Source organism: Salarias fasciatus, chromosome 20 (assembly GCF_902148845.1).
Source record: "Salarias fasciatus chromosome 20, fSalaFa1.1, whole genome shotgun sequence".
NCBI classification, from domain to species: Eukaryota; Metazoa; Chordata; class Actinopteri; order Blenniiformes; family Blenniidae; genus Salarias; species Salarias fasciatus.
The window spans coordinates 27,111,721-27,136,944 of NC_043764.1; the positions used below are offsets into that span (position 1 = coordinate 27,111,721).

The 25,224-nt window shown below is 45.0% G+C and overlaps 4 protein-coding genes across 6 annotated transcripts; 2 read left to right on the forward strand and 2 right to left on the reverse strand.

The window, feature by feature from the left end:
- Positions 1-955: 955 nt before the first annotated feature.
- Positions 956-14,018, reverse strand: elk1 (ETS transcription factor ELK1). Of its 2 annotated transcripts, none has more exons than XM_030118895.1 (11): positions 13,009-14,018; positions 8,465-8,673; positions 8,197-8,385; positions 7,943-8,116; positions 7,720-7,863; positions 7,118-7,582; positions 6,803-6,932; positions 6,404-6,564; positions 6,229-6,312; positions 5,866-5,967; positions 956-5,092 (listed from the first exon to the last, which is right to left on the reverse strand). In XM_030118895.1, the coding sequence occupies exons 1-11, from the start codon at positions 13,031-13,033 to the stop codon at positions 4,994-4,996; spliced, it is 1,782 nt and encodes a 593-aa protein (XP_029974755.1). In that variant the 5' UTR covers positions 13,034-14,018; the 3' UTR covers positions 956-4,993. The 2 variants fall into 2 exon arrangements, with proteins under 2 accessions (XP_029974755.1, XP_029974754.1); XM_030118894.1 differs by having other exon boundaries at positions 7,088-7,582.
- A 1,123-nt stretch (positions 14,019-15,141) lies between these two features.
- On the reverse strand, positions 15,142-17,409 carry uxt (ubiquitously-expressed, prefoldin-like chaperone). Its single transcript, XM_030118934.1, has 6 exons — positions 17,168-17,409; positions 16,868-16,949; positions 16,320-16,387; positions 16,105-16,212; positions 15,935-15,998; positions 15,142-15,378 (listed from the first exon to the last, which is right to left on the reverse strand). Exons 1-6 carry the CDS (start codon positions 17,257-17,259, stop codon positions 15,316-15,318), a joined length of 477 nt encoding a protein of 158 aa, XP_029974794.1. The 5' UTR covers positions 17,260-17,409; the 3' UTR covers positions 15,142-15,315.
- A 375-nt stretch (positions 17,410-17,784) lies between these two features.
- On the forward strand, positions 17,785-20,521 carry cdk20 (cyclin dependent kinase 20). Of its 2 annotated transcripts, XM_030118923.1 has the most exons (8): positions 17,786-17,920; positions 18,409-18,535; positions 18,722-19,024; positions 19,117-19,238; positions 19,380-19,442; positions 19,524-19,647; positions 19,739-19,894; positions 20,232-20,521. In XM_030118923.1, the coding sequence occupies exons 2-8, from the start codon at positions 18,461-18,463 to the stop codon at positions 20,421-20,423; spliced, it is 1,035 nt and encodes a 344-aa protein (XP_029974783.1). In that variant the 5' UTR covers positions 17,786-17,920; positions 18,409-18,460; the 3' UTR covers positions 20,424-20,521. The 2 variants fall into 2 exon arrangements, with proteins under 2 accessions (XP_029974781.1, XP_029974783.1); XM_030118921.1 differs by having other exon boundaries at positions 17,785-18,535.
- Positions 20,522-21,839: 1,318 nt separating this feature from the next.
- LOC115407456 (erythroid transcription factor-like) lies at positions 21,840-24,985 on the forward strand. Its single transcript, XM_030117804.1, has 6 exons — positions 21,840-21,977; positions 22,063-22,147; positions 23,266-23,542; positions 24,035-24,171; positions 24,562-24,687; positions 24,827-24,985. The coding sequence occupies exons 2-6, from the start codon at positions 22,067-22,069 to the stop codon at positions 24,983-24,985; spliced, it is 780 nt and encodes a 259-aa protein (XP_029973664.1). The 5' UTR covers positions 21,840-21,977; positions 22,063-22,066.
- Positions 24,986-25,224: the final 239 nt, after the last annotated feature.

Below are 25,224 nucleotides of genomic sequence, written 5' to 3' on the forward strand. Positions count from 1 at the left end.
GTTTCTTTAGTGTGATTCATTTCTGCGTTTGACCTTGTTTAATTTTATTTATAATCATATAAACTGTCAACAAAAACATGTTTGATTCAAAATGCAACACGTTGCTTTATGTTGAATGTCAGTGAAAAATACAGGATATATTTCTGGAAGATTAATGTTTAAAACAGAGAATCCTAATAAAATATGATTTATTACAGTGAAGATGCATTCAAATAAAGATTAGAAACATTTAATCTCTCTTTCTCTCCCTCACACACACACACACACACACACACACACACACACACACACACACACACACACACACACACACACACACACACACACACACACACACACACACACGCACACACACACAGGAACATCGTGGTCCTTCCTGATGCATTAATGACAGATTATTCCAGAGAAATCAGGTCAAAGGTTGAAGTTGACAAAACTTAATGTGCATGGGATGAACACACGTGCGCGCGCACATGCACACACACAGGTTAGTGTGTGTATGTGAACTCCTGCTGAGTGAAAACAATCTCGCTGCCTCTGAAATCCAGATTAGTTTGGATTACACTTGAATACTGAGATCTCTGTGTATGTGTGTGTGTGTATGTGTGTGTGTGTGTGTGTGTGACTGCTGCCCCTCTGAGAAGTGAAACCTTACTAAAAGCATTTCTATTTTTTTGTGACTGTAATCCGAGGGCCAGCGGCCGTGACGTGGACTGGTGTGAGCGTTCATCCTGATGACGGTTCATGAAGCAGGTTGAATCATTTGAAACCTGAAACAGCCTAAACACACAGACACACAGGCACACACACACACAATCACACACACACTTTCTAGATTGCCGAGTCAATATTTCAAAGTGGATGAAAAGAAAACCAGACCTTAAAAAGGTTTCAATCTGCAAATTGCTTCAGTTTTTCTTACAAATTCAATGACTGAAGGCAACAAAACCAAGAATTGTACCAAACAAAATAGTTTTATTATTGTCCTCCCGCCATGTGTGTATGTGTGTATGCGTGCGTGTGTGTGTAAACATGTAAATAAAAAAAGAAGAGGAATCATCCATAAAACATTTACACGACAGAATCTGAAGTCCATAAAAAATAGCTTTTCTTTCCTCTCCAATGTTTCCAGTAAGTAGCAACAGGCAGGAAAATAAAGGCAGGCCCCGCCCCTTTACAATAAACCCCTCCCACCGGAGGGAGGGGCGGAGCCTGGAACAGCCCTCTGCTCGCACACGCTTCTACGCTCGGGTTAGATTTATGTACAAGAAGATTTCTACACGCTCGGCCGCTTCCAGGGCTGTCTGTCTGTCTGGCAAAGCATCATGGGACGCGGAGTCCCCCCGACGCCAGGTCATTTCTATGATGACCGGCACTGGGTTTGATCGCAAAGTTGCCAGATGATATTGGTCACATTTTACCGGAAAACATGATAAAACGTTATATTTAATCAAAGATGTAAGTCCACGTCTGACCTGAAGGTGGAGCTGTTACAATGGGCCCAACGCCAATCGCACGTCACCCCATGATCGCCAAAAAGGCCAAATCTCCAGGATAAAAATAGACTGTTCAACGAGTAGGAGAGGAAAAACAACCGACTTGGCTGAAATGGTTAAAACTGCTAATGTAGCTAAACTTGTTGTAACCACGATGAAATGCTCAGCGGCCATAAATAGCTCCACAGTTAAAGTGGAGAAAATCTAAGAAAAATAAAATCTGATACAAAAGCAAAAAACAATGAACTACAGCTATGGAATATTATTTTTTAATGCGCAAAGAAATATTCTATGGTTATTTCAGATAATTTTTGGTTGGAAAATCATGAATTTTTTTTGGTCCTAAATGTGGCAGAGTGGTTATCATCCGGGGAGCACTGTGGAATAAAATGAATTGCAAAAGATGTGAAGGAAAACAGACAGAAAGCTCTGGAAGAAAAAACTCCTTTAAAAACCTTTTAAAAAACCTTCCAGATCCATGAATGAACGCAATGGAGTTCACAGAGAAAACAAAACATTAAGACTGTTTTTCTTTCACACATTTCTTCAGGCCCTAAAGGATTCAGACTTCATTTCTTTAACGTTTTCCACAACTTTAAGCCGTAAACATGGAATCTGCTGACTGTCAACCATTTTAACGAAAGCTGTTCGTCAGTTTATTCATATGGTTTGTAATGTTTTAGAAACCGAGTTTGAGTTGAGCTTTAACACCAAAAACAAAGAACGTTGTTGGTTGAAAAAAGTGCCGGTCCAATTTAAACCTCCAAAATAAAAGCCGATGATTCAGGTTTTAACATTAGAACAAAGAGTCACAAAGGTTTTTTTTTAATTTAAAAAACTAAAAAGTTCAGAAAAGAAATTCATCAGAGGGGGGGGGGGGGGAAATCACCAGTCAAGTACAGATGTTAAAAACAAAAGTTGGTTTAGTTTAAGAATTTTAAACTAAAGCAGTAAATTAATGGGTAAAACTAAAAAGTTGCAAAAAAAAAAAAAAATTGTCAGAATTTTTTTTTTTAATTTACTCATCAAAAACATAAGTAGATGATTAAGGTTTTTTAATGTCAAAAACAAAAATTCGCAAATCAAAAAGAGCAATAAAGAAAATAAATTCCAGATGATAATTAAGTTGTAGGGAAAAAGAAGTGTCTAAGTTCCAATGTTGAAAACAGAATTTCTAACCTTTCACCTTTTAAAGGGTCGGACATGATTTGTTCTTTTCAGATGAAAAATGGATGAAGAACATGATTCATGCTCTGCTGGTGAGAGAAACAAGCGGCGGTGATTTCCTCCGATGGCTTTTTGCTGCTCGTCATCGCACTTCGTCTTTTTTTAAAAACACGATGACGTCTTTAAGGCTTCGTCGCTCTTTGAACTCGGTACACAATATAAACACGACGCCTCTGGTAGAAAAATAGAGTCATGCTGCGGGGCGGGGGCAGGGGTAGGGGGAGAACAGTCCAGCAAGGGATGGCTTGGTGCTGCGTTAAGGTCACCGCAGAGGCTGGGAAAATACGCCGCCGGGAGCTGATGGGAGGCTGAACTTGCTTAAATATCCACAGACAAAGGTCACATTCCTTCTTTTGATTTTCAGTCCCGCAGATTTTTGCTAACGTCACAAAAAAAAGTTGCTAATTCGGATCTAATCATTTGTTTTATCGTATTGCATATATATCCAAGTTGTGTGTGAAACCCTTAAGCTTTCATGTCATGTGTTAAAAAAACGATAGTTTCTTCTTTTCTCTCGTTACACATTAATAGATAATAATTTGACGAATTTTTATATGTTGGTGCCACTAGAGACTCCAGCACAGGTCCCAGCCCGAATCTTTGATCGTCCCATCCTGTTTCTCGGCTCGCTACATTGTTGCTGTAATTCTTAGCATCGCCACTAGAGGGAGACATACGGAACCCCTAATACAAACTAATGGGACAGATAGAAATTAAGATTTTTCCTTGTTGTTACAAACACTGAATTTCAGCCTCGCTCAGCTCCTTTTTGGTGTGTGTGTGTGTGTGTGTGTGTGTGTGTGTGTGTGTGTCAGCAGCCTCGTGGTCACACACAGAAGCATAAAAAGACATTTACAGCGTCGGCAGCAAACAACAACTACGGCAGCAGCAGTAGCAGCAGCAACCTGCAGGTGGGCAACAGTCGGATCAGGTTACCGTGGCAACCACAGCTAGCATCAGAGATAACGACGACAACAACAACAACAGTCATGTTCAGTTGGTTTTCTTGAGTGTGCGTTCATAGTTTTTCAGTTTCTGCAGGTTTGGGTTGTTGCCACAAGTTCCCAACAGAAGTGCTGATTCAATGTAAACTTTTAACGTTACAATTGTAGAGCTAACGAAAACGTCTAACGCGCGGATCGTAAATTCCACGTAAACTTGTAACATGACGATCGAAGATTTTAACATAAACTTAAACAGGCCGGTCATAGACTTAAGGAAATCTTTGAACTTTCTGATTGTAGGGGTTAAGAAAACTTCTTATGCGCCGACTGCAGCTTTAATGTAAACTTTTAAGGTGCCGATGAACATTTTCCATCTTTTTAAACGGTTTGATGACGTCTGATGGCGGAAACAGTAACATTTACGAGAATGTTTATGGATAGAACTTCAAACTATACAACAGAATGATGAGTTTTAAAGAAAATCAAATAGCTATTGACATTAAAAAAAAAAAACAGTAAATCATACTTTCACATTAAAACAGCTGTCAAAACCAAAAATGGCTACTTAACGATCAAATCTTAAACTTGAATGTTGAAAAGTTGCTAATTTGTGCTAAAAAGTCTGGATGTGTTTGAGCTTTTTGCAGCTTTTCGCTATGGCTCCAATAAAAAAAAACAAAACGAAAACCAGAAAAACGTCTTTCATCTTTTTAAGTGCTCGACTGTTTCAGACTTGTGGCAACAGAAACGACCCTGCAGGCTGACGATCCGAGGCTTTCAGCGAATACAAAAATAAACATTCATCAATCCGAAACCCGCTGAACGTCTGGAATGAAGCTCCGAAGAGAGAACAGTTCATCGACAACAACCGTGAGAAAATCTACAATCGGACAGGCTTGAGCCCCTCCCCCCCTCGAAGGGGTCCGTCCAATGTCGGGCCATGCATAAGTGGAGAAAGGCGGGGCCTGAAAAGTGGCCAATAAGAAGAAAGCGACAAACTCCGCAGAAAAGGCTGAGTTTCTAAACCGTGGCCCGGGAGGGAGGAGCAAATTCAAAGCCCGTCGCCGTGGAAACAACCAGACGGGAGGAGCGACGTGGAGCCGGAATAAATACGAGTCTGTGCTGCCTTCAAGGCCCTCGGGAAAAATAAAGGTTTCACCTTCTCCTCCGAATCCTGCTGAGACGCAGCACACGTTTTTGTTTGGAGGAAGAAGTGAGGCAAAGTCTTCAGAGAGCTTTTTCCTCCTCTTCCACCTTCTCCCGTGAAGTCAGGGCGCCCCCTGCAGGAGGCGCAGTCCAGTGAGCGGCGGCGGCCATCTTGCCACTTCATGGTTTGTGGGGTCCTGGAGAGAGGACCACCGGAGTGGAGAGGCCGTCCACACTCAGAGCGGGGATGTGGATCTGGTTACTGCCGTTAGACGGAAACTACACACACAACACACACACACGTCTGAGTTAGTTTGTTTTGTTGACTGTCAGATCATAATCTGCAGAGTTCAGGTTTGTACGACTGTTGTTGTGCTTCCTATTGTTGTGTTTTGTTGTTGTGGGGTTTCTCTGTGTTTTCAGTTTTCAAGTTTGTGTGTTGTGCGTGTACATTCTGTGTCACTGTTGTGTGTATACTGTTTATTGCAGTGTGAATGTTGCTGCGGTTTCTATTGTACGTTGCTGCTTGTACATCGTGTGTGTTTGTGTTGTAGTGTGTACACTGTGTTTTTGTTGTTGTGTTTGTGGAATTATGAGCGTATGTTGCTGTGTGTAGTTGTTTATGCTGCAGTGTGTATGCATGTTGTGTGTCCGTTATGAAGTGAAGTGTGTTGCTGTGGATGCATTTTCAGGTCTGTGTGTTGTATTTCTACATTTGACCACAGGGAGGCGACAGAGATCCGCAGCAAACCCACATTTGTGAACAGCAAGAAACAGAGTAACTGACAACTGAACTGCTTCAATTTTAATATTCATTTTATTAATTTCAAAGACTTTGATCTAAAACCGGAATCTTTCAGCATTTTTTATGTTAAAAAATGTGTTTGTTTTGTTTTTGTTGGTTCTGATGGTGCTGTGTTATCAGCAGGTAACAGATGGAGAGAAACATGAGCCAGAAACCTGCAGTGTGTGTGTGTGTGTGTGTGTGTGTGTGTGTGTGTGTGTGTGTGTGTGTGTGTGTGTGTGTGTGTGTGTGTGTGTGTGTGCGTCACCTGGAAGGAGAGCTTGGCTGGCGATCGAGGGGCGATGGGACTGAGCGTGCTCCAGAAGTGGATGGTGGAGGGCAGCGGGCTGGGAGTCAGCAGGACGGGAGTCTGCAGCGACAAACAGAGTTTCATGTCGGTCGGTCGGTCGGAGGAATTTCACTTCAGACTCAATTCGCCTCAAATCACTGTTTTCTAAACCGTGCCGAGTGTTTCCCATTTGTCCAGTCTCAACACGAAAGTGCTAAACTTCGCTCCGGGTTTGGGCGTCTGGTTACTTGAGACTTTAAGTGGAAGTTTTTGAAAACGGCTCCTTAGGTGGAATTGTCGAAATTGCACAGTTTCCACAGAAACGAAGGAAAATGCGTTTACCAGTGCGTGGGAGGTGATGACGGTTGGCGTGAGCGTGTTGGTGGCGGATCCAGGAGCCAACAGGCTGTTAACCGCTGCGTTCACCTGCGGAGGGGAGGGGGAGACAGGAAGTGATGTCACGTGGAGGGAGGAGCTAAAGCTGCTGGCTCAGGTGCGAGGGACAAGAGACGTCTACCTTGTCCAGGGAGAGGCCGGGGGGCAGCGAGGGGGAGGATGGCAGCTCCAGGCCCCGCGGCTTCTTGGGCTTGGGAGGAATGGCGTCCGGCGTGGAGGAGGTGACGGGAGGCGGCGCCGCCGAGGAGGAGGAGGGGTTGGACACAGGGGGGATGGAGGGATCTGAAGAGGAGCGAACAAACACTCTGTAGCAGGGTCGATAAGGGAGTTAGCCATGAAGCTAGGATGTAGCAAGTATTTTTTGATTATACAGCTGCTTGTCTATTACATGGACTAGATGCCATCATTAATCTCCAGCCTTTATAAATGAAGAGCAGCAGTCTGTGCTGACTGGTGGAACCTCTCTGTGCGCCTCTCCGTTGGATACAAATCAACGGTGTGATCGTCGCTCCCGTTTTACCTGCTAACGTCTCCTTTGGCTGCGTCTGCTGAGGGACCTCCACCCCGGGCTCGGTGCAGGCGGGAGGCGGGCTCTCCACGATGGTGAGAGGAGGCTCTGCTTCTCCCGAGCCGCAGATGAGCTGCGGGACCTGAGGACGGCCAGTAAATGGCATTTAGAAACTCAATGATACGCAAGAATACTAGTCATACTTTAATCACGTTTAGCATGTAGCATGTAGCGGTGAGGTCTGATGAGTACGAGGACCCGATGCTGGTATCATTACCAGTATTGCTGCAGCCTTACCTCCGACCGATCGGTGCAGCAGTGGCTCACCTCCTCCGCCTGCTTCCCCTCCAGGGTCACCATCTCCAGCAGCTCCGCCTCCGACGGCAGCTGCTCCTCCTTGATGACGATGGGAGGAGGAGCAGGAGGAGGGGGGCGGGTGGCGAGAGGAGGAGCAGGAGGAGGATGGGGAGCAGGAGGAGGAGGAGCTGCCGTCATGGCCGCCACCTGCTGCTGCTGCTGCTGCTGCTGCTGCTGAGGAGGAGAAGGGTTGATGATGACGAAGACGGGCGGAGGGTGAGTCGGGGGGAAGCTGCCTGGGTTGGCGACTCCTCCGCAGTCGTCCTGGTGCGGCGGCGGCGGCTGCTGCTGCTGAAAGCCCAGAGACATGTGGGAGGGAGGGGGGACTGGACTCGGCGAACCTCCGACGGGACCCAGAGGGATGAGGGGGGTGAGGGAGGAGGGGTCGCTCACGTTGGTCAGGTAAATCTGAGGGGGGTCACTCAGAGGAGGATTCTGGGAAATGAAGTTGGACACAGTTGGAGAGTCAAACTCCACTAGGAAGAGAATTCAAAATTTTTTTCCAGTTTGGTACCGGTTTAAACCTCAAAAGAGTATTTTTGATGTGGGTGGGGCTGAGGCTTTAGACTGACCTGTGATTGGCTGCTGGCGGCCGGAATCTGAGGACTGAGAGCCGGAGTCGGACATGGAGACGTCTGAGTCACGATGACCTGCAGAGACGCGTCCACTGCGCCTCCCACCGAGGGAGGAGACTTGGAGTCTGACAACACACACATCTGAGGAGGAAGAGGAGAAGAGGATGAAGAGGATGTGTTCTACGGGTGTTCCCCTGCAGCCGGCGTGCGGCCTCCTCACCTCTCGCGGCGTGCGGTCCATCTTGGGGGCGGAGTCTTGCTGCAGCAGGAGCTCGGATTTGATTGGCCGCGGGTTGGGCTGCGCCTGCAGTGACTGGATGGTGAAGGTGGAGTAGAGGCCGGACTTCATGTAGTCGTTCCTGGAGCTCTTCTGAGAGACGCCGGGCGACGACCTCTGTCCACAAACACATTGTCCACATCACCTTCATCACCACCACCAACGTTATCATCATCAACCTCCGTAAGATTCCACACCTGTGGTAAGCCCTTTGACGGACAGGTGGAGGCCCCGCCCACCAGGCCTTTGGTTTGGCTGTTGGCGTCGGCGATGTCCCGCCTCAGTCCGTCCTCCGCGGCGGAGCGCACGCCGTCGGGCAGCGAGGCGTCAGGCTGACTCACGAACTTATAGACGAACTTCTGGCCGCTCACCTTCTTGATGATGTTCTGGAAGACGAAGGCACATTCAGCGGGGGGCTTCGAACCGAGGTTCAGGTCAGTGCCGGCGTGGCGGGGGAAATGCTACCTTGTCGTAGTAGTAGCGCAGCGCCCGGCTCAGCTTGTCGTAGTTCATGTTGTGCTTGTTCTTGCGGAGCCCCCACAGCCGGGCCACCTCCTCGGCGTCCAGCAGCTTGAACTCCCCGTCCTCCCCCGTCCACGAGATGAGGTGCCGCTGCCGCTGGTCCTCCAGGAGGTGCAGCAGGAACTGCCACAGCGTGATGGACGGGTCCATGGCTGCAGGGCACACACACAAATACACACACACACACGTTTCATTGTCAAAATGTTGCCTCGTCACTGTAAAACTTTTCTTAAATGAAAACACTGCGTTGTCACTCAGGACGCGGTGCAAACGGGGCCTTGGTAACGCCGGATCCCAGCCTCACTGCTGTAAATGAAGCTCATTACCATCGGCTGACCTGTTACATAAGCAGCTCATCCAACCGCCATGGAAACCATCGCTATGGCGACGGCTTTCATTGTCAACCAGAGGCGAGAGGCGGCTGCTGCTCAGAGACACTTTCCACAGAAGCAGCTGCTAAAATACACTGATTCTACAAGTGTGCGTTCCCTCACGGCGACCTCTGGGGTCAATTCACTGACCAGGGTCATCGGACTGTTGAAGTGATCGTGACACTCAGAGCACAGACGGGTCGAACAGTAACAGTCATCTCTATAAAAGGTGGCTTCATTGTTTACAGTACATGGTTTCATTAGTTTGGGGCTTTGGTGAAAGAAATCTCTGACAATAAAAAAGAAAAGCGAAAAAACACGAGTGTGTGTTTGTGAGTGTGTGAGTGTGCGTGTGTGTGTTCCAGGCTTATCTCTGTCCCCAAGCCTTCCTAAAGCCAAAAGTAGAGTGGCTTTATTTCTACAGAGACGCTGCAGTCTGATTCATTCCTCACACACTGATCCAGCGTGAAGCAGTCTGGATGCACGTCACGCCTTCAGGCCTGAGTCCAGGAGGGATCCTGATCTGAGCAGGACTCCCTCCTCATCCTCCTCTAGAGCCCGTTTACACGGCAACAAGTTCAAGAAAAGATACTGAAACACAGATTTCTTTTTTTCAGAGTCCGTTTAAACGACAACGGTGCTGAGAGTCACTGACAACACAGCGGGGATGGAACAGGCGTCTGATGACTCTCAGACTTTAGGAAACTCAGAGTCGTTCAGACCTAACAAACCGTTTCAACACTTCAGCTCCACGTTTTCTGACATTGGAGAGGGAAAATGAGTGACGGATTCAGGCTGATGAACACGACGCGGCGGTGCACTGTGACTCTCCATCTGTCAGCACTTTTTGTGGCTCATCAGCACACATCACATCCAGAACATATCACATCTCGCAGCCGATCGCAACGTGTCAGCGTTGCCAAGGCAACGCAGGAACATCACGTCGGTGGCCTCAAACTGTCCTCACGGCGACAGACGTTCGCCAGGAGGGAAAGTCTCCGTCCCCCGCCCTGTGCCCAAGGTTCGAAAATGACAGTGATGACAAAATAATAGAGAAGACCAAAGCAAAACCATCTGCTATTAGCCTTTGATTTTTTTAACGAAAGATATTTTCCTCAAAGATTATTTTATGTGACACTTGTTTCAAAATTCAGCTAATTTGTTCAGACAAAAGATATTACAAGTTATTCCCTTTCAAAGAAAAGAAAATGTGCCTTAGCTGGTGCTTCGCTGTCAGTTTCTGTGTCTATCTCAGGTTCAAAGAAGCTTCATTTGATGGAAAACGAAAAAAAAAAAAATCCTATCATTGACATCCTAAATAACACTGAATCATGAGTTCAGTGAATTGTTATAAAGGAATTGTTGTAAAAGTCGTCATCTTTAACAAATTTTATAACCAAAACTCTGATGGAAATTATTCCAGAAATAAATGCAGAGAAATCTATGATAACATATTCCATTTTGCTAATGTCCTTCATGATAATGAAGTGAAAAACTTTTGTACTGTGAGTGCTGGTTAAAAATACAGCAGGCTAAGGTTCATCTCAGACATTCAGAAAACATTTCATATTTTTGATATTTTTCACCTTTTTCTGATATTTCAAAGCTCAAATCTATGAATTTAGACATTAATCCCTAACCGATTCATGATAAAAAAATAACAGTTAAATGAAAACAATTTAAAAACTGAAGGGTCCCAGTGTAGAACCTTGTGGAACACCACATATTAAAGGTGCAATTAGTAAGAAATCTACTATAAAAATAATTAAAAATATTCTCAGTTGTCACTGGTTTAAGCACCATTCATTGCTTTGCAGATTATTGATCCATCTGGGCACTAACATCTTGTTCCTCTGCTTCCCGGTAGTAGGGCCCAGCGGCAACACTACTTAATACGCAGCAGGGCTGCAGTCATTAGTCAACATAATGGATCCCATTGATGCGAAAACTTAGACGTCAACACATCGTGTTATTGTTCATGTAAATTGCTGTATGATAAAATGTAACTGTCCCCTCATGCTCATCGGTCTCTCCAGTACACTGCAGGAAGTGCTGGGGCAGTATCGCTCGCTGTTTACATTCCACAGAAACAGAAGAAGAAGAACGCATTCAGTGGAATATGGGGGAGAAGACGTTCGAAAACTCCAACCCAGTTCCCAAAGTTTGACGCTCAACTCTCCTTCCATGGCAGCACTACGGCCATACATACACCTTAAATGCCAACACCTTGGATTTGTTGTACCATCAGGTTACACAGAGAATATGTACTTAAAAACAAAGATGATAGTCGTGACTAACTGAAAAAAAGAATCAATATATTAATCGACGGCAAAAAGAAGCTGCAGCCTAATACACAGGTTTTCAGGATACGGTTATTCGCCGACCGCCAAATGAGGAGCATCAGGGGATCACTCTCCATCTGCTCTCTACCATTCCACCTGCTCATCCCTTTCAGGAGAAGGATACTCCAGCTGACGGAGCTCCAGGTCCGAGAGAGACACAAACTATCCCACCGCTGTGAGGCCATGAGCCCATCAGGGTTAAGAGAAAACGAGTGATCATCACATCATCAGATCGTTTGTGGGATCAAGTGATCAGATAATGGCACATTATACTTTCGGTTTACACGACAACACTGCTCAGAGACACTGAAAACGCAACTTTTGAAAACATCTCCCAAGGTGGAACCTGCCAAAAATGCTCCGACTCCATCTCCACGGAAACGCAAATTCTGAAATGCCGCACCACGGCCCTTGTATTTTCGTAACTATTTTTCTGTGCACAATTAGATGGACAACACAAACAATGGTTTCCTCCAGAGCGTCATGAGTCCCAGTCCAGATTCTCCTGGACTTGGTAGTTGAGAGTAACCTTGCATAGCAGATGGGCCTGCCTGATTCAGTTCCTAAATCCTGCAGATCCCATCTTGAAGCGCTCCATAGACCAATGGTTTCACTCTGTTAAAATTTTGCCGGCCCAATCAAGGGAAAGAGGCGGGTGCTGCGGGAGGAGCGGAAGTGATGAGAAGACGTGACGACAGCGGGAAGCGCATGAAAGTTGGAAAACAATGGCGGCATGTGAAGCGATCTCCGTGGAAATGCCAATATCTGCAATTTTATAAAAAACTGACTCAATTTCTTCTTTGAAAGAGGAGCACAGAACATCACTTCAAGCCTTTTTGTCAGGAAACGATGTCTACTGCTTCTCAGCAGCAGCGCACAAAAGTCACACCGTGGCTTGATGTAGATTGGTCTGTGGTGAGTGTGTCGCGTGTCAATCACAACGGTCGTCCAATCGTCTTCTTCTTTGATTCGAACGGTCGTCCAATCGCCAGCTACTGATTGTTTTGAAGGTCCTACCTCTGAAATCAAATCGGAAGAGCGGCTACCCGGATGGACTTGTGAAATATTTCCGTGGCGGACATATGAAACTGTCCATCTGACGTGTCAGGTTAAGTTGAGAGCTGACCGTCACCGTAAAACCAACCCAGCTTGGTCGCCCAGCTATGCGAATGTCTGTACACTCCTATGTTTGGGGTGTATTGTTCCTTGCACGTGTGTTTGTGTGTGTCATGTAATCACAAAAACAAACAACAACGCAAACTTGTTAACTACACCCGATTCCGTGTAAACCAGGACATCACTTTCAAAAACTTCACCATTTAAATGAAAAACTTTTCACTTGAAAATTCGTGTAAATGGGGACGCAGTTAACAGGATCCTGGATGAACGATGACGCTGTGCGATGAACGAGGAGAGGATGCTTTCACTGGTCTGCTCCTCCTCTCCTGGACGCCACGGCTCCAGGTCGACTGTGCATCATCAGGTACCGCAGCATCCGATGGATCTGACGCTGTGCTGCATGCTGCAGGCCTCTCATGCATCACACTGTTTACAAGCTGAGTGTGAGACTGCGCGAAAGCAAGGGCCTTCAGGGTGTCTGCAAGTTCACACATGCATGAAAATACCTGCTTCAACACACGCGCGCGCGCGCGCACACACACACACACAGAGGGGAGCAGGCCTGAGCAGCTTCCGCACACCTGTTGCAAAACTGCTGCTTCCCTCCAAATCACACACACACACACACACACACACACACACTGCAGTATCTCACCATTAATCAGCGTGTTGGACTCCATCTTCAGCTCAGTGTTGTTGTTGTGTCCCTGCAGGTTCACTCCTCCTCCATGCTGCTGTCCTCTCGTGCTTCTGCTGCTGGTTATTGTTTTTGTTCTGTTGTTAGTGTGTATGTGTGTAAGTGTGTGCGTGTGAGTGTGTGTGATGGGGCAGTGTGCGGCTGTCAGAGCCGGGCTGAGGAGGCTGTAGAGGAGGTGGTGGTGGTGTTGGAGGAAGAGGAGGAGGAGGAGGAGGAGGCGACGTTCAGCGGCTGCTCCGCCGACCTGTTGGCGTTATGTAACCGCTCCTTGCCGCTGCCAGGCTCCCCTGCCTCCATGCTAACGACAACAAGGCTCCCAGCATTAGAAAGTTGGGTCCGTCCAAACGCCGCACCAACGTGTCCCACAGCGGCGCTGTCCGTCCGCCCGGCCCCTCCGTCGTGAGCGCGGATCCCGGAGTTGGATCCCCCGCCGCTGCGGCGGAGGCTCAGCCTGTCGCACAAGCGCTGATCTCCGCTATCCAGCCACGCTAACACCGCTAGTCCAATTAATATCTGCACCGCAAAATGTTAGTTATTTTTGTTTTCCGTCCCGGTGGTTTCCGGGGCGTCTGTTGAAATCCCGCCCTGCTGATGTTCGTTGGTCTTTAATGTCAATAAAAGTTTCCACAAGTTCAAGGTTTTCTGGGGCTGTTAGCCTAGCGTGCTAACTAGCCTAGCCTAGCCTGCCGCAGTGACAGCAACCCGAGCGCCCGGCGAGGGGCGACAACTCCCGGGCTGGCTTCCTGGGCTTCACCGGGGATCGTCCGCAGGCCTCCGCTGCGGAAGAAAAGTAGTTTTCCGGGCTCCGGCGGGCGGTTTATCGGCCGTGTGTGCGTGTGGCGGCCGAGTTCATCACTTCTCCACGTTTTCCCGGTGTCTCCCTGCTCGGACCGACGTCTCCTCGCTACTTTTCATCACGGCCAGACTCGGAGCGAGTCACCGGGGAGAGTTCCGCCTCTGCCCGTCAGCAGCGCACCGCGGGGCGCTACAGGATATACAGCAAGCTCTCCACCACAGAGTACACACACCACACAACAGGATGCATGCACACACACACACACACACACACACACACACACACACACACACACACACACACACACACACACACACACACACACACACACACACACACACACACACACACACACACCAGGACGGAAAGACAGTTACACACTACAGTATATAAAGAGAAAAAAATACATACAAAAAGAGAAACAAACAAAAGAATACTCAACAGGACAGACACTCAGTTTATAAATAGAAATAAACACATAAAGAGAAAGCCTCATAGGCACACACATATACACACCAATATGAAAATGGAAATATACAGTTAAAAATACATATTTGAAATAGAGAAATATATAGAAAAATATATAAAGAGAAATAAAGACACCTGTGAGGGTTTCTAGAAGACTTGGAAGACATGCCTCAGTAGTGGTGCCCAGGATGGACTGAGGCCTTGCAAAGCAGCAGCCTCCACTGATGTGTGAATGTGTGCAGAAGTGTGTGAATGTGGTGAACAGTGTAAAGCGGTGGGAAAGTGCTGCGCGAGTTAAATTATTTTACCATTTGTGAAGTAACAATAAGGCCACTTGTGAACAGCATGTGGTGTCGTCGTCAAACTAACTGATGTTGAAGCTCACATGAGAAGGTGCTGAGACATTTTATGGTATTCCCTCCACTAATACTGACTGCATGCTTCAGTATGACAGGACTTCACCATCCCATGCTTCACTTTGAATGTCCTGCCTTCACGATATCAGATCACTGCTGCAGGAAGTCTCACCCCAACATCAGATATCATCAACTTTGAACAGTTTAGTCCATGCTGTGTGGAATCAGACTGAGAACTTCAGCTTTTTTGTCATATTTCCATTATTTTCACATTAGGATTTTAAAATTACTTTTATTAAATTTCTTTAATCACAATAAGCTTGTTTTGTTTGATAACGTTTTGATGACAGTTGCTTTTAAAAAAATGTTTTTTTGATTTGTAGAGTGTTCTGTCTCCATGGCAACAGGTTCCAGCTGACTTCAAGTGAAATAAAATGTAACCATTTTTTTCCTTCATTTATTTTACAACACAATTTTTCTTAATAAACAAAAAAAGATAATCAGATGAAATACAAAAAAAAAAAAAAAAAAAAAAAAAAATCAGATTTTTTTTAATCAACTTTTTTGAAAAAGAAAACCTTTTTTTTCTCCTGTTAAAATCCGTCAAGGTGCCAATCGGTCCTCAAGCCCCGAGTTGGGAAATGACTAAAAAACATCTCTGGCTTTGTTGTCGGGCAGATCCTTGAGTCCCTGCAGCTCCCGCAGACACTACAGGAACAGAAAACAAACAACGTAAACAATCAACAAGACAAGCATGACGAACAAAATAAACAACATCCACAATCAAGGCAAGTCATGTGAACCCAACAAATAAATATTTTTGAAAAAATTTAGCAATACAAGATAAATTAAACAACCAACAACTCAATCAATGAGTAAACACAAACAATGCAAATAAATAACAAAATAAACAAAAGAAGACAAACACAAGCAATATGGACAACACTAATCAAACAACACAAACTATATGGCTTAACACCACAAACACTATAAAAACTAACCAGTGAAAAGAAAAGTAAAAAACACAAGTGCAAAACAAACATACAAACAGAAACAATACAACAACTGAAACAGTACAAACAATAAAACTGAACACTGGCATCTCAAAACACAGAAACAGCACACACAACAACACAGAGTGGAGTAGAAGTGAAAACAAACACAATCACAAGATATGTAGACATGTTGTAAATAATAACATCAACAGGACAGACACCCCCCCCACGCACACACACACAGAAAAGGAAAAACAAGACAAACGGACCTCCAGGATCAAGCGAATGTTTGCTTTTATTTTGGCCGAGTCTTTGGTGAGTTGCTCCGTGAAGCTGGAACAGACAATTAGCATAGTTAGCATCTTTAGCATCGAGAAAGCATCTTTTGTGATGATGATGATGATGATGATGATGATGACGATGATGATGAAATACTGACGCTGTGAGCTGATTCGTTTTCTTCTCGATGAATCGAAGAGCTTCATCATGCGTCATCTCCACGAAGAAACCGAAACCCACCGACACCAAAATCCTGGAGGAGTCTTCACTGGAGGAGAAGGAGGAGGAGGAAGAGTAAGAAGAAGAGGAGGAAGAGGAGCAGAGTGAGGTCAGTCAAAGCTGCAGTTCAGAGTGTGACAGGAAGGCGACGCTCACACTTCAGCCTGAACGAAGAAATTACAGCCAAGATCCACGTCAACCTTCAACTGCTTGGATTCTGACCCCTGCAGGAGGGACACACACACACACACACACACACACACACACACACACACACACACACACACACACACACACAAATCAACAACATATCAAAAAGTAGAAAATCTGAAAAATCTCTGAAAAGAAGTGAAAGCTCTGTGTGTGTGTGTGTGTGTGTGTGTGTGTGCGTTCTTGTATTTCTATCCTTGTCGGGGCCAAATGTCCCCACAAGGATAGCAAAACGTGGAACGACGTGCCTTGTGGGGACCTTTTTCCGGTCCTAATAAGGACAAACAGTGTTTTCTTGACCATGTTGTTGTTACTGAAAAAAGTAAAAGTGCAAAAACATTTCTTTAGGGTTAGGCTGTGTTGTGGTGTGGGTTAGGGTTAGGGTAAGGGTCAGGGTTAGGGGCTAGACATGAATGGGAGTCAATGGACGGTCCCCACAAGGATAGAAATACAAGACTGTGCGTGTGTGTGTGTGTGTGTGTGCGCGCGCGCACCTGCAGACTCTGGATTGTGTTCTTCAGCTGTAGATATTGAGAGATTTTCTCATAAACCTCATCACGCTGCTCCATCACCTTTCTGACACAGAGTAAACGACATTGTGATTTGTTTCATGAGGTTTGCTGACTTCATAATGTGACTATGCAAAGTTTTGGAGTTTTCTGTAAAGCGGAATATGAATAAATTATAATATTATGTTTACACAATAGAGTAAATAACATGTTTCAGAGTAAACAGCATGCTTAGCACAACAACACGCAGGATCTAATAAGATAAGAGTATGAACGGAGTCTCACTGCAGGTCTCTCCGCAGAACCTCGTTGATGAAGTGTTCGTACTCCAGAACCTTCTGGTTCACAGCTGAGGGGCTTTCAGCGGGCGGAGCCATCTTCACCGGGGCGGCCCGCCGGGAGCCCGCACGTCTCCCCCGGGGTACACGGCACTTCTGCTGCCGCTCAAACTGTCCGGTAACACCGGAGAAAGACAGATGAGGACGGAGCGTGCAACCGGAGCCCTGACCCGGAAGAGAAACACTTGTCAACAAGGACACTTCCGCTTCTCAAAAGTAAAGGCATACGCGTAGAACTAGATTACATAGATTTGTTTCAAAATAAGACTATTCAGATAAATATTAACACATTATTAATAAATTATCACTTCTATTTAAAACACTTTATTTATTCATCAAAAATGGTTTAAAACAAAACAAAGACAACAACAATTCAATTCATACTAACAATTAATTTTTTTATTTGCAAAAAATAATTTTATTCATGCTTTATTGTAAGCTACAGCCATTCCCCTCTTATTGTTCATGTTTATATAAATAAATATTAGTTTTTTATGACAAAAAAGTTTGTTCTATGTGCTACTATTCTATGATCACGCTCTTGACGTCACAGTAAACAAACATGGCGGACAGGGGGCAGCTCTGCTGCTGGATTCACTCTATTAAATTTTTAACCATATAGCTGAGTCAACATTATTATAAATTTACAAATGTATACGTAATGGTTTCGTAATTTCAACGACATCATTCTACTTTATAAGTAAGTGAAAACGTCGATCTTTAGATGCGTGAACTCAGCAATGCGTTACCAAGGCAACGCCATCTGTTTCGTGCATGAAGAAAAGGCTCTCTCTTACAATCGATTTATTTTGTGAAGGTTTTTTACTGACGATTTAAAGCGCACCTCCCCCTTTTCCTGAACGAAGGACTAATATTTAATTTTCCTGTACGTCGACTGAATAATTGAATGAAAAGTTTAAATCGCCTTGAATTCTAATCAGAGATCGGTCCACTCTGGACTCGCGTGTCTTCTGCTTTTTAAACTGTGTCCTTAAAAAAGAAACTGACTGTCTGGGTTCAGTTTTATTCCAGAACTCAAATCAGATGTGATAAAAGCTGCAGTGAGAACCTTTCAGATCCAGTTGGTCGCTTCAGATCCTGGTTCCAGTTGTAGTCCTGATCCTGATAAAAACCTGAGATCGTCCCTACTTTTGATCCTGGGCTTTTACTCATCTGGGTTGCACCTAGTCCTGGTCCTTGACTCAGATCCGGTCCTGACTGTGGTCCTGGTCCAGTAGACATGGAGCAGTACAGTCTCCTGGGGCGGATCGGGGAAGGGGCTCATGGCATCGTGTTTAAAGCCAAACACATTGAGGTGAGTCCACATAGTTTCACTTTCATTCTGATTTAGTCTCTCAATACCTAAACTGCTGAGGTTCTGGTTAGTTTAATGCAGCTTACAGCCTCTTTTAGTGTGACAGTTTGTGAGAAGCAGGAAACTGTAAGCCTTGGCTGGTCTGTCAGCTGAGTGGGAGGGGTTAAAATGGGCGTGTCCTCTCAGACAGGTGAGACAGTGGCCCTGAAGAAGGTGGCTCTGCGGCGGCTGGAGGACGGCATCCCGAACCAGGCAGTGAGGGAGATCAAGGCTCTGCAGGAGATCGAGGACAACCAGCACGTGGTGAAGCTGAAGGACGTCTTTCCTCATGGGACAGGCTTCGTTCTTGTCTTCGAATTCATGCTGTCCGACCTCTCCGAGGTCATCAGGAATTCGCAGCGACCTCTTACTCCAGCCCAGGTCAAAGGTTACATGATGATGCTTCTGAAAGGCGTGGCCTTCCTGCACCGCAATGACATCATGCACCGGGTGAGCTCCTCCTCCTGCTGCTTTCAGTGTCAAGTCAAATAGGATGAAGTATGAATCTGTGTGTGTGTGTATATATGTGTGTGTGTGTTCAGGATCTGAAGCCAGCAAACCTCCTCATCAGTTCTTCAGGTCACCTAAAGATCGCAGACTTCGGTCTGGCGCGACTCTTCACCGACCAACAGGATCGACTCTACAGCCACCAGGTTGCTACCCGGTAAGGGCGCGGTTTCCATGGTAACCTGTCTCTTCTGCTCCTGCTGTCTGTAGAACACCTGCAAACATTGAAAGTTACAGCTCAGTGAAAGTAGTGTGTGTGTGTGTGTGTGTGTGTGTGTGTGTGTGTGTGTGTGTGTAGGTGGTACCGAGCTCCTGAGCTGCTGTATGGAGCCAGAAAGTATGACGAAGGGGTCGATCTGTGGTGAGTGAAACACACACACGTAGTCGGACATTACATTTGCTCAGATGTGTGTGTGTGTGTGTGTGTGTGTGTGTGTTACAGGGCAGTAGGCTGTATCTTCGGGGAACTCTTGAACTCGTCTCCTTTGTTTCCTGGAGAAAATGACATCGAGCAGCTTTGTTGCGTCCTTCGAGTTTTGGGAACGCCGACACAGCAAAGCTGGCCTGTAAGAACCAATAAAGGTTTACATTTTGAATCCTGTGCAGCTACAGCCGCTCAGTGTGTGTGTGTGTGTGTGTGTGTGTGTGTGTGTGTAGGAGATGGTAGAGCTGCCCGACTACAATAAAATCACCTTTAAGGAGAATCCTGCCATCCCATTGGAGGAGATTGTTCCTGACACTTCGCCGCACGCCATCCAGCTCCTCTACAAGTTCCTGGTTTACCCGTCCAAACAGCGCTGCTCCGCCAGACAGGTGGGAAACAGGGGGATACACAGGGGAGACGGGGGAGGTATGGGGAGACATGGGAGGAAATACATAACAAACATGCGGGAGAGAAGTGGGAGAGTTGATGGTTAGTTAAACGGTTGGTTGGTTGGTCAGTCAGCTGGTCAGTTGGACGATTGTGTGGTTAAACGCCTGGGTGGTTGGTTACATGGGTGGTTGAATGGCTGGTTGGATGGGTGAATGACTGGATGGCCAGTTGGTTGGTTGGTTGAATGACTGGTCGGTTGGTTACAGGGCTGGTTTGTTGGTCAGTTAGTTGGTCAGCTGCTCGGTTGGTGTGTTGACTCAGCGTCTCCCCCTGCAGGCACTTCTCCACCCGTTCTTCTTCACCCCTCCGCTTCCCGCCCACCACTCGGAGCTGCCCATCCCTCAGAGGGGGGGCAGACCCCCCCGCCAGCGCCTGCAGGCCCCGCCCACTGACTTCTCGGTGGACCTGCCCATGGAGAACAGCTTGGTAGACCCCGCGCTGCTGCAGGGACACGCCTCCTGCCTCTGAAGCAACTGCTGCGCCCCTTCATTTCAAAACATTCCTGTCCTAAAGTGTGAATGGATTCGTCTCTTTCATTAAAGTCTCAGAACCGATGCTCAGACTCCTCTGTGAAAACTCCACAGGACTCCAAATGTCCTCAAAATCTGAAAACCAACATTTGGGTTCCTTATGAACAAGCGAAGAAGTTTGACCATGTGATAAAAAAAACAAGCACCTAAACTGCATTCAGAGGACTCAGAACATAAGATCGTCTTTTATGAATTTTAGTAACGAAGTTTCAAAAAATCAAGGCTTCACAATAAGGTGGAAAACAAATCCAGTTCCAAAAAAATTCTACATGGGAAGATGAAAACTAAGAACAAGAACAGAAACAGGGTTTGTGGGTTTTTCAGCAGAACTCGTTTCTTTGTAGACGAGACCCTATTATCACACCAGACTTCCTTTAAAACAATGGCTATCTTGAATTATATGTTGACAATATTCACACAAAATTTTATGAAGCAGATTTGAGAAATTACACAAAATCAACACGCTAAAAATATTAAAAAAGTTTACATATTTGAATCTAGTGTGTTTCCTAAAGTCGTCTAAACACTGAAGAGTGTTTTTTTGTTGTTTGTTTGTTTAACTAACTCCACAGCTTTTGGTCAGTGATGAGTTAGTAACTGATTACCTAAATGAAATAAGTTCGTCAGTCACTGTAGTCTCAAGCCCTGTTTACACAATAAAGAACCTTTAGTTACTGGCCGATGCCGAGTACTGATATGAGTAGTTATTAAATACCATTATTTTTAATTCGTACGTCATTCAAAAATTACATGAGGCTATGTGCTGCCACAGACCACCTCCACACAGCTTATTTATTGATGCTCTGTCACCTCCACACAGCCTCTGTGTTGATGCTCCATCACCTCCAGCAGCTTTTACAGCGCTGTGCTAAGTGTCTGTCTACACACTACACTACCACTAAACACCACTAAATCTTGTTTTCAGTGTTCAGAGGCTGGCTTACACAGCTTTGGCAGTTTAAGTATTTATACTTTTATTGATGGTAAAAACATCTCGGGATGCTGGATGGAAGTGACGAAGCATTTGCTGACAGTAACGTACAAACCTTGGCTAGGTAAATTTCCAGGATGCATCAGGACCGTTCTCTCTGAGAAACCGAACAAACGACTTTTTCATACTTGAACCACTGTAATGAAAAACTCAAAACTTTCTCGTCCATTAATGACTTTAAGGTGTAAACCTCCCGGTTCTGAATGGCAGCTCCCCCGATCCTACCAAAGTGACATCCTGTAAGAATAAAGGTAGAACAGAATAAATTAAAACTACGGAGAAACTCCATTAATTGAAGCAAAAGTTATTAAATATTGATAGTCAGTTACTTGCACAACACTTCATGACTCAACATAATCATTCAAAAAGTGAAGAAAACGGTTCAGGGTTTATAGGAGGAGCAAAAATACTTCCTCCTCCTCCTCCTCCTCCTCTCAGATAAAACTGAGCTGTTGTAGCCCTCACACTTCGGAGCAACTCTGCAGCTTCACTGAGACTGAGGTGAATTTTCTTTGAATCTGATCCACTTGTTTGTTTTCTGTAAAGATCTTCTATGATAAGACAACTTTTGACTCTCTCTCCTCAGCATCATGTCACAAAACGTGCAGGCAGCTGATTGGCTCTCTGCTGTTTCTTTCAACACAGAAACTTTACCAGGATTCAACATGAAGGTCAGAAAAGCTTAATTTATCCTCATATATATCAGGATTTTCAGTCAGTTTAAAACATATCAGAGTTTCTCCTGCAGACATGAATGCATACTATCCTGTGAGTAATGTATATAATTTATTTATGCATTTATTCTGTGCAACAATAACTTCCAGTCCAATCACCATCAACATTATTATATTGTATCTATATTCACTTTCCTGTTTTTAATATTTATTATTAATTTTTTTATTCTTTTTTAGAATCCACACGTAAAGGATTTCCTAATCTAACCTAATCTAATATGTGAATTTATCTCCAAACATGTTTGAATTTTTACAAAAAATAACAAAAAATAAACTTGAAGTAAGAGGTATGTTAACTTATCACAAAAAGGAGTTGAATTTAAGCTTAAACAAATCTGGATTTCCATTCAAAAATATCTGAAACTATAGAGGAAAGAAGTTTATTCTGCTGCCAGTGCGATTACTTTTTATTGTCAATCTATTCATTTTTTTCCCTGTGTTTGATTCAACCAGCTCCAACCAGATTTCAACATGATTTTAACATGTATAACTCAGTTTCCATCATCGGGATGAAATGAAATACGGCTGCTGAATCTCTGTATCTAAAATAATAAATGAATAAATAAATAAATAAATAAATAAATAAATAAATAAATAAATAAATAAATAAATTTTTCAATAAGAATTCCAGCAATGTATTACTGAATATGAAAAAAAATGTAACAACACTAAACTACTAATCTTAAAATGAATTAGGGTTTTTTTTCATTTGCTCTAATAATTTTTTTAACTTGTTCATTATAATGATAGGAATGTAAAAAAGCAAAGAAAAAAAATCTGTATTAAATATTTTTTGAAAATTATATTATTATACAATTTTTCAGTAGTTTCGAAGTGAATTATCAGGTTTACAATTTAGTCATCTACTTACTCATCAACACAAAACTATTATTTTGAATTATTTGAAACATTCAGTTTGCGACAGAGAGAGGACTGCTCTCATCAAAAGGAACCAAAGTGAATGAGTTTGTGTTTTCTGCCAGATCGGTAATCATTGTTCAAGTTATGGTCCAGTTTTCTTTTCTGTTTTCTCATTCAGAATTCTGTATTTCCAGGTTGACTCCGCCCCTCCACACTCTCTCCTCCAATCAGCTTACCTGCTCCACGAGGCCGCCCCGCCTCTTCCGGGTCCATCTGCGTGGTTGGCTGAATCCAGCTGTCAATCACTGACCCGGGCTGACATCATTCCTCCGTTTGTGGCCACGCCCCTTTCCTGCCCCCTTAGCGCTGGGTCGAATGGTTACTATGGCAACGATTATGATCCGCCATCCTTTGCTTCCTGTGATTGGTTGTTACCTCGCTGTCTAACAAAGGGGCGGAGCTATGGACCAGGTATATTTCTTGTGTGTGTGTGTGTGTGTGTGTGTGTGGGTGTGTGTGTGTGTGTGTGTGTGTTTGTGTGTGTGTGTGTGTGTGTGAGCGTTCTCGTATTTCTATCCTTGTTGGGGCCAAATGTCCCCACAAGGATAGCAAAACGTGAAACGACGTGCCTTGTGGGGACCTTTTTCCGGTCCTAAGTAGGAGAAACAGTGTTTTCTTGACCATGTTGTTGTTACTGAAAAAAGTAAAAGTGCAAAAACATTTCTTTAGGGTTAGGCTTTGTTGTGGTGTGGGTTAGGGTTAGGGTAAGGGTTAGGGTTAGGGGCTAGACATGAATGGGAGTCAATGGACGGTCCCCACAAGGATAGAAATACAAGACTGGGCGTGTGTGTGTGTGTGTGTGTGTGTGTGTGTGTGTGTGTGTGTGTGTGTGTGTGTGTGTGTGTGCGTGTGGGTGTGGGTGAACTGGTGCTGATTTGTGTGAGTGTGTGTGTGTTTTTTCAGAGCATCTTCAGTGTGTTTGCTGTGGGACGAGCAGCGCCCCCTTGTGGAGGAAGGACGCTGCAGGTCGACCCCAGTGTAACAGCTGCAGCTCTCAGAACAGAGAGGACACACCACTGCTGAAGCCCAAGAGGAGAACTGTGAGGACACACACACACACACACACACACACACACACACACACACACACGCTCAGTCTCGTATTTCTATCCTCGTGGGGACCGTACCACAACAAAGCCTAACCCTAAAGAAATGTTTTTGCACTTTTACTTTTTTCAGTAACAACAACATGGTCAAGAAAACACTGTTTCTCCTACTTAGGACCGGAAAAAGGTCCCCACAAGGCACGTCGTTCCACGTTTTGCTATCCTTGTCGGGACATTTGGCCCTGACAAGGATAGAAATACGAGAACACACACACACACACACACACACACACACACACACACACACACACACACACACACACACACTAGGGCTACAATGTATACCCACAAAATCCCAAATCTCTAAAGTTTTCTTGTGTTCAGGTCGTGGCTCAGAGGAAGTTTGCTCGGTGTGTAAACTGTGAAACTGAAACTACGACTTTGTGGAGGAGAAACTCTGCAGGACAGCCGCTCTGCAACGCCTGTGGACTCTACTACAAACTACACCAGGTAATCCAAACTACACCCGGTAGTCCAGACTACACCCGATAATCCAGACTACACCACATCTACACCGCATCTCCGTGGTGATGTGCAGTGCACTATGGTGTGGTGTGTAATTCTGTGTGTACTTTCTGTGTGTCTGCAGATGGATCGGCCGCTCTCTCTGAAAAAAGATGGAATCCAAACCAGAAACCGTAGAGTGACCCGCAGGAAGCACACCGGGAAGAAAACCAGCCAATCACAGAGCAAGGTGTTCAGGCTGGCCACGCCCACTGAGAGTTGTTTATCTGCCTGTTTTTTCTAAAGACTGTAATTTTTTTTGTCTGTACCGTGACTTCAACAGTTCATTAAACGTTAGTCGTTATTATCACTGTGACTGTGTGTAAATGTCACCTGAACATCACATAAAGGTTCCTGAACGTCACACAGAGACACATCAAGATTACACAGAGATGCTTGAATGCAGCAGAGAGACCTCTGAACGTTACATAAAGACCTCTGAGCGTCACATAAAGGTCCCTGAACACCACATCTAGACGCTTG

What these genes read in the sequence shown, in the direction of transcription:
- LOC115407456 (XM_030117804.1), top strand. Translation starts at nt 22,067, where the DNA reads ATGTCACAAAACGTGCAGGCAGCTGATTGGCTCTCTGCTGTTTCTTTC. An exon ending in TGAAGCCCAAGAGGAGAACT is followed by an intron (nt 24,172 to 24,561) that starts GTGAGGACACAC and finishes TCTTGTGTTCAG; the next exon opens with GTCGTGGCTCAGAGGAAGTT. An exon ending in TCTACTACAAACTACACCAG is followed by an intron (nt 24,688 to 24,826) that starts GTAATCCAAACT and finishes GTGTGTCTGCAG; the next exon opens with ATGGATCGGCCGCTCTCTCT.
- uxt (XM_030118934.1), bottom strand. Translation starts at nt 17,259, where the DNA reads ATGGCTCCGCCCGCTGAAAGCCCCTCAGCTGTGAACCAGAAGGTTCTG. An exon ending in TTCTTCGTTCAGGCTGAAGT is followed by an intron (nt 16,213 to 16,319) that starts GTGAGCGTCGCC and finishes CTTCTCCTCCAG; the next exon opens with TGAAGACTCCTCCAGGATTT. An exon ending in ACATTCGCTTGATCCTGGAG is followed by an intron (nt 15,379 to 15,934) that starts GTCCGTTTGTCT and finishes CTGTTCCTGTAG; the next exon opens with TGTCTGCGGGAGCTGCAGGG.
- elk1 (XM_030118894.1), bottom strand. Translation starts at nt 13,033, where the DNA reads ATGGAGTCCAACACGCTGATTAATG. An exon ending in GCTGCACCGATCGGTCGGAG is followed by an intron (nt 6,933 to 7,087) that starts GTAAGGCTGCAG and finishes GGCCGTCCTCAG; the next exon opens with GTCCCGCAGCTCATCTGCGG. An exon ending in TCATCACCTCCCACGCACTG is followed by an intron (nt 5,968 to 6,228) that starts GTAAACGCATTT and finishes TTGTCGCTGCAG; the next exon opens with ACTCCCGTCCTGCTGACTCC.
- cdk20 (XM_030118921.1), top strand. Translation starts at nt 18,461, where the DNA reads ATGGAGCAGTACAGTCTCCTGGGGCGGATCGGGGAAGGGGCTCATGGC. An exon ending in GCAATGACATCATGCACCGG is followed by an intron (nt 19,025 to 19,116) that starts GTGAGCTCCTCC and finishes GTGTGTGTTCAG; the next exon opens with GATCTGAAGCCAGCAAACCT. An exon ending in AGCCACCAGGTTGCTACCCG is followed by an intron (nt 19,239 to 19,379) that starts GTAAGGGCGCGG and finishes GTGTGTGTGTAG; the next exon opens with GTGGTACCGAGCTCCTGAGC.